The following is a 13,578-nucleotide window of genomic DNA, read 5'->3' on the forward strand; positions in this document are numbered from 1 at the left end:
TTTTTAAATACAATTAAGTAAGAGATTATTATTTCTCAAAGGGTAGATTATTTATTTTCTGAAGCCACATCCGCTTCAATTTCTTTCTATTCTGGTAGAGAGTATTAGTCCCAAAGACTTTTGGTAGCTTTATGGAAATGACTATTTTCTTAAACAGCGTAATCTTCAGTTCACATGTAGACACTGAAAAACCACTAATATTACAGTAATAAAGCCACTCAAATGTCAGCAGTAGTTTTTCTGCTGTAGTAGTTCATTTAAATTAAGAAAATAGTTTGAATTAAAAAATAATTTTTAAATTTAGCATGTAGCCCTATGCCATGCTTTCTCTATTTCTTTAAATGTGATCTTTTAAAGTTTATTTTTCTCCTAACCATTCTAAGCTTTCTATCTTTAAAGTCTTGTCCAAATCTGTAACTCAGTGCTTATTTTTTATGTGGGACCAACTTTAAAAGAATAAACTGGCATTACCTGGTAAAAGAAACTGTCCCAAAATCTGTTGTAAAACATCAAGAACTAAAGCATTGACAAAGGCATCAGAAATGTGATCCATTAGTCTGTGATGAGTTTTTACACATCAAAATAGAAAGTAGTTGGCATAAACATGTACACTTATGTGTGAGATTTCCTTTATCCCACCATTGTTTGTTACACCTTCATTTGTCTAGGTCCACAGCTTTGGATTTTCTCCCCTAAACCTCTTGGCTTCTCTCTCCCCCTTTATGATGCTCCTTAAAACCTACCCCACAGACCAAGTTTTTGGCCAACTATCCTAACATTTCATTATGCGCTCAGTGTCAAATTTTCTCTGATAATGCTCTTGTGAAGCGCCTGTGGATGTTTCGTTATGCTAAACCTAAGTAGTTGTTGTTGTCCCGAGTATGATAGTGCACCAACAATGGGAAAATTCAACACTCGTTCTTAAAATTCCCGTAGAGACCAATAACATTTAAAAAGAAATTCGAACTTCAAATTAATGGCTGAAAAGGATGACAAAACAAGATTTCACATTTTAATATTTTTTACTGTCACAAATGACTAAAAAGACTTAACTAAACAGTATTTTTGTAGGCAACTTATACTTTAAACTACAGAAAAGTACGTTCCCCTTTTATACTTATCACACATCACACTCTCTACAGAATTACAGACTTTGTAGCAAACAGTCCACAGCCTCCAGCTTCTAAAGGCTCACGTTTCCTCATTTTGCCAAGTAGTAACTTTGAGTGACCGTGTCCAGGCACTTCCCTTCATTTGTGAAGAGCTTCCTAAATCCACCACCAGCAGTAAAGCCTATCCCGATGATTCATCCCTCTAGCCACGCCAGGACAAACCTCCTAGATTCCTTAGCTGGCTGCGCAATGCTCCTCTTTAGCTGCAGACCATCTCCCTCCCGCATCCAGCTGTGGTTCTTCTCTCCACTGACCACACAAAACTGCTATCTATGATATTCATTGATTTGTAGGGAAGCCTGTGACCTGGATCTCAAAAATGGCTTCCTCTGTACTCTTCCCTATGGCAACGTGAAACACTTTAGTCTTGCATCCAGGTAGAAATGCTGACAAGTTATTCTTGACCCCAATTTTCTTTCATCTTAGAAGTAAACAGACAGTTTACAGCACAACTATTTTTAACCCAATATTTTCAACACTTTTCTGGGATTTTGATAGAGACTCAGGTCTAGATGTTTGTCTATGTGTCAGGTACAAAGAGTTGGGAGAATTCTTAGCTCTGTAAAACCGACTTCCATAAATGTCTGACTGAACGTCAGATTTTCGGTCTGGTGGGACAGGCTATATTAGGAGTTGGGATGGGCAACCAGGGGGGTAGTGAGGGGTCAGAGATGGGTCCAGTGTGGGCTGGGCAACTCTGGCGCAGTTAAAAATTGGGTCCTCAGAAAGGTCCATTTAAGAGGTTGGTGAAGCCCCTGTGTCTCAGAGGGGATGTCATTGTTAGGTGAGTGGGAACTTCGTAAATGTTGTTCAACTGTTAACTGGTCCTGGAACAGATAGCACATCATGGGCTTTCCCTAGGAAAAACCTGTCATTTGTTACTGCCTATTCACAGTGTACTGCACTGAAGCACTGAAAGCATGGAGTGCATTCACAAGGCACAGCCATGGAATGGCATCGTCTTGCCACCACTGCTTGGTACCGATATTATGCAGTCATGTAGTTAGCTGCCAAGACTCAGCGAAAGAATGATGAACATTAACGTGGTCATTATCCCATGTACTTGTCCTCTTGCCACCCATCTATCAGGATGTGTCTATACATTTTACCCTTGACCAGGTCCCTCACATCTGCACACTGTCATGGCATAATAGTATGACTAAGAGGGATTAAACCAATAGAGTTGTCAGTGGTTGAGGAGCACAGTATGCTACCTTGAACCCACAGCCGCAACATACATGGCGCCAAGCATTTGCGTAGTGCCATTTGCTCCACCTCATCATTAACAGTATTCATTGATGATATGGTGAAAATGGTTAGTGTATGTAAGCACAAAAAAGTGAATGAGGGCATTGTAATCTGAATAGCTCACGACTCTTTTCTCCTTACATTTTTATTGATAGTACATCAAACAGACGAGATGTGGAGCAAGGGATAGGTCCAGCTGCTCCATGCTTTTTTGATCAGGATCTCAAGTTTTGGTGGAAGAAGTCCAGGAGAGGAGGCCAATCCTGTACACTGCTGGCTGGCATAATCCTCCAGCAACACACCAGAATGCAGGGGATGGTGTCAGAGTCAGAGACATCTTTGCACAGTCCTCCTCAGAGGAGGGAGCCTTTTGGGGTACAGTGTTTAAACAATCAGCAGCTGCGTGGGCATCTGGAGGAGTTCCCTGAGATGGTAGGAGCTTGAGGACTGCGAATGGAGGTGTCTGTTGCCGCCATGAGCTCCACATTGTCCCAGGGGCTCAACTCCATGAGCTCTGACCATGAGAGATTGGCCACTCTCATGGAGACACATATGCAACAACACTCGGAGTGGATGCAAGAGCAGCATCTTGGCCAGGGAGGGTGTTAGCCTCCTTCAGTAATCTGGATCAGTCTGGTAGGGCCAATTTGCCCTAACTATGAAAGCACGGGAAGGAAATGGGTAGATGTTGAGAAGATGTTTCCACTAGTGGGGGAATCTTGAACTAGGGGACACTCATTTAAATCTGAAATGCAAAGGAATTTCTTCTCTCAGAGGGTGGTGAATGTCTGGAATTCTCTATGTCAGAGAGTTGCGGAAGCTAGGTCACTGAAAGTATTTAAAGAGGAGGTGGATAGATTTTTGAAACGTCGGGGAGTTGAGAACTATGAGGAGCTGGCACGAAAGAGGGGTTGAGGCCTGAGGCAGATCAGCTATGATCTTATTGAATGGCGGGGCAGGCTTGAGGGGCTGAATGGCCTAATCCTGCTCCTATTTCTTATGTTCTGAAATGTAACAAATTGAAACCTCCTAATTTATTTTCTCATCTATGCTACTTAACTTGTGATGGAGAGGGAGAAATTTACTGATGATACTCTGCTGCATCATGAAACAATCACCAGCAACCACTCTGGTAAACCCTCCTCTTCCTATGGTGTGAATCATTGGAAACACAAAGTTGACTGTTTGAATTGTTTGGCAATTTTGGCGCTAATTAACTGCAGTAAGTATTAAAAAATTCCACTGTAGCGGCCAAACATAGCTTTTTCCTTCCCATGCTCTCGTGGTTAAGGCAAATTGGCTCTACCGCACATTCCAATTATTCACCAGTTAATCTCCATGCATGGCCAAAAATATGCAGAAATGAAAAATACAATCTTCTAATAAAAATAATCAATTAAGGATTGTCTTTAATACTGTACAAGAAATCTCTTATTAAACAGTAGCTGCACTATCTGCCTGTGAGGTCACTAAAGTTCTACCATATGTGCCAGATTTATTATTGCAATTACACACTGCAATCTGAAAATGCAACATTGGCCAGACCTATCTGTGCCTGTAAAATAGTATTATTACATTCCCAAGTATGAAAAGCCCTTAAACCGATTGCATTGCTTAACTGAGTACCAATTGCGATATAAACACTAAGTGAAGGCTCAAAATTGAGAAGCACAATCCTTTTAAATAATTTATAGACTTGGAAACAAAAATGATAACATTCTGTATAACCACAAGTATGTCTGCTCAACACTAGATCATTTTTAAAACATGAAATTTAATTGAAGTGCTTCTATACTTATAACAGCTCATGCAGATTTAGTTTCTACCAAAGGTACTGAAACTATCCTGTTGTACCTCAACATCAGTTTTTCCTCTGATTAGGTTAAATACATGACCACTGCAACAAGTGACAAAAAATACACAGAACACACGAATTAATATAAAACATATTTAAACAACCCACTGGAGAAGAGCCAGGGGCAGGGTCAATTATTGGATTTCTAGACATTGAAAAGATTGGAAATGGACAATAGGCCAGCGTTGTGACACAGCTTGTCAACATAAAGTCGTTATAGCTTCACACCAAAATAAATTGTGCCAAATAGTTTGGGTGCTTACACAGGAGATTTGAGACCCCCACTAGTAGGTACTTTCATACTACTTTAGCTCTGCACTGGTTGCAGTATAACCATTGGAGTTTCTTCACTTTTCAAATCAGAGGAGCACTGACATTCAGTACTCCATTGTTCTTGAGCAGAGTGACTTGGGGACCAACAGAATACATCACATCTAACATCCCTGCATAATAGTATATGTAACAACACTCTTAATTAGTTTTCTGTTGGTGCATCCTTCATGACTGATAGTCCCAGATCATAATCTGACCCATTGATACTTTGGCTGACTATCTTGAAAGAATTCCAGAGACTCTTAATGGTAGAATCGTGGCCTTAATGTTTACTTCTCATTTATTTCTATCTTTCACCTATTTTACACAGCCTTAAGTTTCTGAATTGTTGTTTAAAATGTAATGTAGTTGCTGTTCTCAGCATTTTACAGTGTTTGAAAAATTAATCTATTGAAGAGGAGGCTATCCTCATACTTGATCCTCCTTCTCAAATTCCATTTTCCCGCATCCCACAATCTTTTCTGACTTACAAGTTGCAGATGGTATCAGCATGCACATCTTACTTTCTGCTCTCCCCTCACCACAACCTAACCCTTGTCTCTTTATTCTTTCAGATACCCAAGAAGTGCAACTGACCAGGCAGGGTAAGAAGACCAAGAAGATACTGACGACAAAGAAATATCTTAGCTCAATTTCATACTTGCAGCTCAGATATTGGGTGGAATTTTCTGTCTTCACCCACCGCCGGGATCATCCGGTCCCGCCGAAAGTCAATGGGCTTTTGCCTGTGCCATCACATTCCTCACGGCAGGTCCTGCCATGGTGAGGGTGGAAAATCCCAGCCATTGACACAGCATGTATCTTACGGCATAGCATAGACAGATAGATAGCGCATGGTGAGACACCATCAGAACTGTGCTGCAGCCAGGGCAGGGAGCAAGGATAGTGCAGATGGCAGTTCACTGGAAAGCCAGGTATCATGAGTTCTGCTGCAGAGGACTCAAATGAGGACTTTGATGGTTCAGGCTGTAGAAAAGGCTAATGGGTCTACACACTAATTGGTGTATTGGGAAATCTTCCAGAAAGTCTGCTTTCAATGTTAAGGAGCACAGAGGAGTCCAGCACCAACATGGCACTGGTAGACCGGTGGCCATTTCCATCAATATACTGATGGAACTAACCATGAGGCAGCACCTGATGAATAATGTCTCAGTTTCTATTGCAGCATAAACAGCAGCCACCCAACACCCAAGTCCTACAGTGGAAGCACTCAGACAGCTATCATTGGCTGAATAATATGAAGAGTTGGGGGTGCGGAGAGAAGAGGATGACTCGCTTCCCTACCACTCCCCCCAACACTGGAAGCAAAGTTCCATGGAGCATGCCCCCACCCACCCCTGCCAGCAGCCAAAAACACCATGGGGCAGCCAGGCGGGGGCCAAGCGGGACTTCCACTCCTCACTGGAGTGGAAGTCACACCCTCTGGAGCTACTAGTCGATCCAAATGGCCGGCAGCTCCATCGGCTCCAGCAGTGGCAAGACCTCGCCAGCGGCAGCTGCCCAGACTGCAGGAGAAGATGGAAGAAGGCCCATAACCCAGAACAATAAGTCCAGGGGCTTGGGCAGGGTGGGGGTTTGGGTTGGGCAGGGAGGGAGGAAAAGTGAGAGGGAGGGGGTGGATTTAAGGCTGTGGATTCGTAGGAAGGGATGGGGTGGGTTTGTTCTTAGAAGGAGGTTACCCTGCAATCGGCAAAGGGCAGCCCCCCAAACAGAGAATCCCCTGCTACTTCATTTCCTCTCTATTAAAAAATCATCAGGATGCCCGCTCATGCCCAGCTGCCCATGCCAAATGTTTTATGGCATGGGCAGAATATTATCAGGGTCAATCGGCTTGATAACAAGCCTAATTGACCCTTGATTACTTATTTGAATGCTGATTTTTGCGCCCACCTGCCAGCCACTTTCCCCCATATCATGGGGGTGAGCTCAGGGGTGGTAGGGAAGGTGGTGTACTGGACACCTGCCCTATTTTATGTGTCCCCTCCCTGCCTAAAATCACACCCAGCAGGGGCATGTAAAATACAGCCCTATGACCCTCGATACCAATGTTCACAGGGGCTTTCCAAGTTTTACAGCTGGGTATGGGAGTGGCTTCACAAAGCAAGAACCTACCTTGATTTTCAGGGCGACAACATTTGTGCTCCCTCCTCTGTGACTCAACCAGTGCCCTTTCTGTTGCATGGCACCCAGCCAGCCCATACTGATGTCCCCCACAGCACTGCCAGAGATGGTGCAGTTTAAAGAGGCCAAGGGTTGTTTGAGGTCATCCTTCAAGGCCACCTGTGCTCTCCTGCACTGAAGTCAGCAGGCTTGCACCAGCCATGCTGCAACCACCTGAGTAACATTTTGGAGGGGCACCAGGGTAGGCAGAGGTGCATGGAAGACAGGCACTAATGAAACCAACAAGGTTGATCAGTTTAATTTTGAGATGTGGCATGATTTAATTTATAAATTTGCATTGGAATTTGCATTTTGTGTTAGCTTTTATTTTTACATTATGAACAAGAGGATGATTTGATGGTTAGTGACAGAGAGAGGGCAAGGCTTGTGGAACTGCTAGTAAATGGGGAATTGAGGGTACTGGTATTGCACTTGAATTAGTTCTTCACATACAGTTCAGACAGAATGTGGATGTTTATGTTGCAACCTCCCTTCCTCTTCTGCCTCCTCCTTTTGCTAGTCCTCCACAACAATTCACCTGATAAGCAGCGAAGTTGTGCAGCCTACAGTATATCACCACAAATTTGAGACTTGCTCAGCGAGGTACTTCAAGGCTGCTTCAGAGCAGCCCAGACACTGGAATTGTTGCTTCACCACGTCAATGATCTACTCCATCAGGTTCCTTTTGGCAGCATATCTCCCATTGTATCCATGCTGTGCATGCGTGCATGGGCTGCACATTGGAATCATGAGCCATCCCATTAGCAAGTAGGCCATGTTGCCCAGTAACCAACCTTTGGCTTGCCATGGCAGCTGAAATAGAGCTTACGTAGCAGACTGCAACAGAATGAATGCATCATGATTACTGTCAGGCTACCAGACATTGGCCAACATGATGTGCTACTAATAGGTCAGGTACACGGTAGAGTTGACATGAGGTGATTGCAGAACAATGTGCATGCAGTCAATGGCACTTTGCACCATGGGGAATCCTGCAACACTGCAAACCCTGGTTCTCTCTAGAAAGATACAAAAAAAAATTACACTGTCTTTCTTTGAATAGAGAGTCTCAGTGACCTCCCTTATACAACAGTGCACACAAAATGTGAGATGTTGCTTATACCTCCAGCAACAGCCTGGAAGGAGCCAGGCATATAAAAGTTCATGACCACGGTCACCTTCACAGCCAAGGCAATACTCTGCATGCGTGCTGCTCTGAGGTTGTTGTTGTGATTGTAACAGTTGGCAGGTTTCAGTAACAACTCCTTTAGTGAAGTGTAGGTGTCTCAGATATTGATCCTTGATGTTCTGGCAGGAGAATAACGCCCTGAACGTCCTGAACTGGTATGGCCTCCTGCCAAGAGACCTTCTTCACCTTCTCCTCCTCTTTCTTTTTCTAACAATTAGGGCTGCCTGGCCTTTGCTCATTCTCCCAGTCATGCTTGATCCTAAGAGGAGGCCTACTAGTGCACCCTTGATTGGGAGCAACTGGTTTGTACAGGAGCCTTTAATTCAGCACAAAATGCTTCAATACCTGCCACATCGCTCCCTGTAAGCTTCTGAAACTTGAAATAACTATGCAACAAAAATATGTAGAACTGTAGCTACAGCCAGATGAAATAAACCAGCAACTAACCTTCAAGTAGTTGATCCCTTTAAATAGCATTGGTGGGGGTGAATGGGAGGTCCTTCAGGCTGCTTAGTGTCATGTTCAGCTGTGTGAGGTTAAAAGAGGGTAATGGCTGGCTCATGGAGCTCCAAATGGCAGCACTGGCATCACTTAAGCATTCCATACTGATCGACATCATGATCTGCCTGTTCTGAATACTTTTGGCAGGTGTTAAATGCAAGCATGCTAACTTCTTTACCAATATAATGTCTGGCCGCTTCACTTAAAAGTGCTGTGCATACCGTGAATGCCATTTTGGAATCCTAAGGGGCCTTGCTGCACCCAGAAAATGGGTGCTACCAAGTCCAATTTTGTTCCTTATGGTTTCCTCTGGGGGATGTTGTGGCAGAGGGGAAACAAAGCAGAAAATGCATGTAAGTTGTTTTGATCATATCCCCAACCTCCCAGCAGCTAGTTACATAAGTCTGTGCTGTATTATCATTTTCACAATAACTTGTAGCATAAATTTGGTACGGAAATCAAAGGGTAGCTGTCATGGTTCTGTACAACATGTCAAGTTGACAAACTTCTTCAAGATCTAATCAAGTCAAAAGATCACAATTCAAATTGAAATACCTTATACCTACTTACTGGCACTACTTCAACTCTTCAGGCCAGTAGGCTGACTCTAGTAAATAGCTGTAAAGTATATGCAGTCAAGTGAAACCGACTGTGTACATACTTGGTGCACCAGATTCTCCAGAGTACAGAGATCCTAGCTCATATGCACAACGTAACATGAATAGAAACATACAGATTGCGGAGGGCCCTAAAGCTAAGGAAACCAGAACCCTATTGATTGCAGTACTGCAACCTGATTGAAATGATGGATGAACAAATATGGAAATATGGACTAAATAGTCTTTTCCATCAGCAGTAACCTGATTGAATGAAGCATCTTGGCTTATTGGGCCTCAGTTATACTGGCTAGGCAAGTAAAACAATGGCATTGCAATAATCTTGACCATTCTAATGTTTGAGAATAAGTCGCCTGTTGTTGGCTTTGGGGGAGGGGCATTGATGTACACTGCAGAGTCACCAAAGAGTGAACACCACTAAATTATAATTATATTCAGGCAGTCCCCCAAATGCAACAAACCCAGATTGACAGTGCAATGCTTAGTTTGGATATATATATTGAAAGTGCTGGTAAAATACCCTTGGCCCTGAGCTCCATTTCCTCCCATTACTTGAGTAGAGAAGCATGTCCTGGGTCCTCGCCCTCTCACCCAACTTAAGATGGAGACAAAGATAATTTTTTCTCTCACAGAGTCATTAGTCTGTGGAATTCTCTTCCCCAGAGAGCAGTGGAGGCAGGGTCATTGAATATTTTTGAGCCTGAGTTAGATAGATTCTTGACTGACAAGGGAGTCAAAGGGTACAGGCGGTAGACTAGGAAAGTATAGATCATGATCAGATTAGCTATGATTTTATAAAATGCTGGAGCAGGCTCACAAGGCCAAATGGCCAACTCCTATTCCTATCTTATATGTATGTATGTCAGTATGAAAGGCAGTTGTGCTCTCTCCTGTTGGATGTGGTCATGATGTGACATTTGCGTGCTACAAATGTTACTTGCCACTTATCGGCCCAAGCCTTGATGCTGTCCAGTTCTTGCCGCAAGCTTGTGTGGGTTGTTTTGTTATGTGGGCAATTGCCAAATCGAAAATGGAGATATCATCAATAAAAAGCTCAATTTCTGACCTTCTTAAGGAGGAAGAGTCATTGATTAAATAGCTGGAGAGAGTTGGGATGAGTAGGTAGCCCAGAGGAGCTGCCGCAGGAATCTTATGGGGCTAAATGGTTGGCCTCTAACAACCACAACCATCTTCCTTTGTGCCAGGTATGATTTTTTTCCACTGGAGAGTTTTTCTTCTGATCAACATCAGTTTTAAAAGTGCTTTTTTGATATCACACTTGGTCAAATGCTGCTTTGCTGTCCAGAGCAGCCACTCTCAACTCACCTGTAGACTTAGCTCTTTTGTCCATGCTTGGGCCAAGCCTGTAATGAGGTAGAGAGCTGAGTGATACAGGCTGAACCCAAACTGAACACCGGTGAGCAGGCTATTAGTAAGTGCCGCTTGATAGCATTACTGATTAGTCCTTCCAGCAGTTTACTAAGTATTGGGAGTTGACTGTTATGGCAGTAATTGGTCAGGTTGAATTCATCCTGCTTTTTGTGTTTTTTTAATATGAGAAATATGATTCAAATTATCCAGTCAGCAAATTCTTGTGGAATTTAATTTAGAAAAGTAAACTGATCTATGCAAAAACAAATTTAAAAATGCAAATTTTGATAAAATTATTTCAAAGAAATGACAAGAGAATAATAAACAAAAGATATTTGTGCAACCAATTTGTATAGATACCCAACACAGCACAAGAAATAGGCTACAGAAACTTTAATAGAAACAAGGATAAATCACCATATAACAAATTTTATTAGTGGGATACTAGTGAAGTTATATTACTAATTGGTGTTTCTAACACAGCCCATGGAACCACAGTATTTCTGGATCAAAATTGCAATTTTAGTTGGTATAACAGCTAATTTTTGAAACAAACAGTCAAATGAAGCAATTTGCATGAAGAGAATCGGGCTAGTTTTCAATTAATTTTTAAATGTTCTTACCACTTCGGTAGGTCTGTAGTACTTGGGATCAACCCTTACGTGGACTTGGCCTGTTTCCTTGCATTTTCCCACTTCATTTTCACCCTGACCTTCCCATCTAGAAAAAGAAAATAACATAGTTCTGACTAATTTGTTAAAAGGAAACATATTAATGGGACTGACAATCCATTCAATTTTATTATATCCTTGCATATATATTATAAGTATGTAAGAAATAGAAGCATTCGGGCCCTCAAGCCTGCTCCACCATTCAATAAGATCACGGTTGATCTGCTTGTGGCCTTAATGTGGCCACTTTCCTGCCTGCCCCATAATCCTCGACTCCTCTGTCAATCAAAAATCTGCCGAGCTCAACCTTGAAAATATTAAATGCCCCAGCCTCCACTGCTCACTGGGGACGGGAATTCCAAACGCTAATGATCCTCTGAGAGAAGAAATTCCACCTCAACTTTATCTTAAATAGGAGGCCCCTTATTTTGAAAGGGTGGTGCCTAGTTCTAGATTCCCCCATGAGGGAAAACAGCTTCTCAGCATCTACCCTGTCAAGCTTTCTCAGAATCTTACGTTTCAATAAGATCACCTCTCATTCTTCTAAACTCCAATAAGTATAGATCCAACCTGCTCAACCTCTTCTCATAAGAAAACCCCCTCGTCCCAGGAAACAGCCTAGTGAACATTCTCTGAACTGTTTCCCATACAATATGTTCCCTCCTTAAGAAAGATGATCAAAATTGTACAAAGTACTCATGGTGGGGGAATTGTTCCAGATCTGCACTAAGTGTGGTAGTGGGCAAGAAATTGACGTTCTACCCACCAGCCGCAATGGCGGCTTCTCACGCTGTATCATCCCAATCCCGCCGCATTAATTATGCATTCCTGGGAAACACGCCATTTCAATGGCAGGCTCTCGTTTGCCTGCCATGTCATCTCCTTGCCGTTTCATCACACCGGGCACCATATTTAAAGTGTACCTCTTGTGGTTCCAGCCCACGACAGCTGCACGGAAGACAAGGCCCTGAAAGGCAAAAAGACTGCAGCCCCAGGTTTAATGATGCATCCATTGAGCACCTTTTGGATGCAGTGGGAGCCCACTGTGACATCCTCTACCCCCGTTCTGGCCACAGGATCTTGCAGCAACATCACCAATCTGGCTTGGAAAGCCGTGGTCAGCACCAACGCCCTCCAAAAGAGGACAGCCACCCAATGCCTCAAGATGATGAATGATCTCCTCCGTTCCACTATGGTAAGTCACTCTCGACTCATACACTCACAAACCCATTACATATCCACCGGGACCTCACACCTCAAAGGACAACACCGCTAACTCTCACACACACCCTCACATTGTCTTCAGACTCATATCATCTGGAACTCACGTGCTCATCCAGTCCATGTCTCCATTCACCACACAAACATTCCACACAGTGCCATGTGTCCTGCTCATGTGCTTTCCATCTGTTTTCATGCAGGAGAAGACTGCTCACGTAGGGAAAGGTCCCAGACCGGGGGTGGAGTGGCCCACTTTAGGCCCCTCACTCACTTTGAAGAGCGTGCCATCACGCTGACTGGTGAGGATGTGGACCATGGCTGTGGTGACAGTGAGGTTGGTGGTGAACACCCTCGTAAGAATCCTGCACCACATCATCCCTCTCTCAATGCAAATGAGAGTGTGCCCACTCCTGCTTTTGACATGCGGACATGCACTAAGCATCTCTACTCTAGCGACCAACACCCCCAGCCAGCCAGTCCCTCAGCTCCATCCATGTCCTCGCCTCCAGTCAAGAGGACTCCTCCTCCATTGAAGAGCTGGAAATAAGCAGCCTGAAAGACCCGTCACAGTGCTTACTGATACCCTCCACCAGTGCAGAGATGCATACCTCGGTGGGACCTAGATCTAGAGCAGGCTCGGGTTCACAATCTGGCAGTCATCACATGGACCCTAGTCTGCAGCAGAAGACAAGTCTGGCTGACCTCCCCGGCACTCGGAGGACTGCTGGGGAAGAGGCGTGTGTGAAGTCCAAGATGAACCTCTGGATTTGGCTTTCGAACTCATCCTGGAGAGTCAGCAGAAGGTGGTGAAACATCACGCAGAGTGTTGGAAGTCCTTGACAAAGTGGCATGCAAGTCAGAGGAGTTTGTCCGCCTGCTGTCTGATAAAGTGGTGCCCACAAATGCGCATATGGAGGTCTCCATGGGGAGGATGGTGGATTCCACGGAGACCCTGGTCCGGCAGAACACAGAGAAGTGTGCAGACCTACACTGCATCATGGGAGCCATGGGCGAGTTCCTGCAGTGAAACGGGGCACCTTGATATCCCCCCAGGTGCTCCTTCCTCTCAAGGAGTCAGGCCGGGCCCTCGGGCACCCAAAGGGAGGAGGAGCGGCAGCTGGATACCCCTCGGTCATCCACCCAGGAATCTCAAAAGCTGTCCTCTCCCTTCAAGTCCCCTTAGCCTGTGACCCCCTCAGCCTCGTCCTCTGTCACTGCAGAGGGAGCAGCTGGCCCACAG

General features: G+C 44.1%; 1 protein-coding gene across 1 annotated transcript in view; it reads right to left on the reverse strand.

Moving 5' to 3' along the window:
* Positions 1-13,578, reverse strand: part of gmds (GDP-mannose 4,6-dehydratase) — a 651,025-nt gene that overhangs the window by 58,683 nt on the left and 578,764 nt on the right. Inside the window, exon 9 of the mRNA XM_041185221.1 lies at positions 11,070-11,166. Within this exon, the coding sequence (XP_041041155.1) occupies positions 11,070-11,166 (97 nt within the window). The remainder of the gene's footprint in view (positions 1-11,069; positions 11,167-13,578) is intronic.

The sequence above is a fragment of the Carcharodon carcharias genome, chromosome 3 (assembly GCF_017639515.1).
Source record: "Carcharodon carcharias isolate sCarCar2 chromosome 3, sCarCar2.pri, whole genome shotgun sequence".
NCBI classification, from domain to species: Eukaryota; Metazoa; Chordata; class Chondrichthyes; order Lamniformes; family Lamnidae; genus Carcharodon; species Carcharodon carcharias.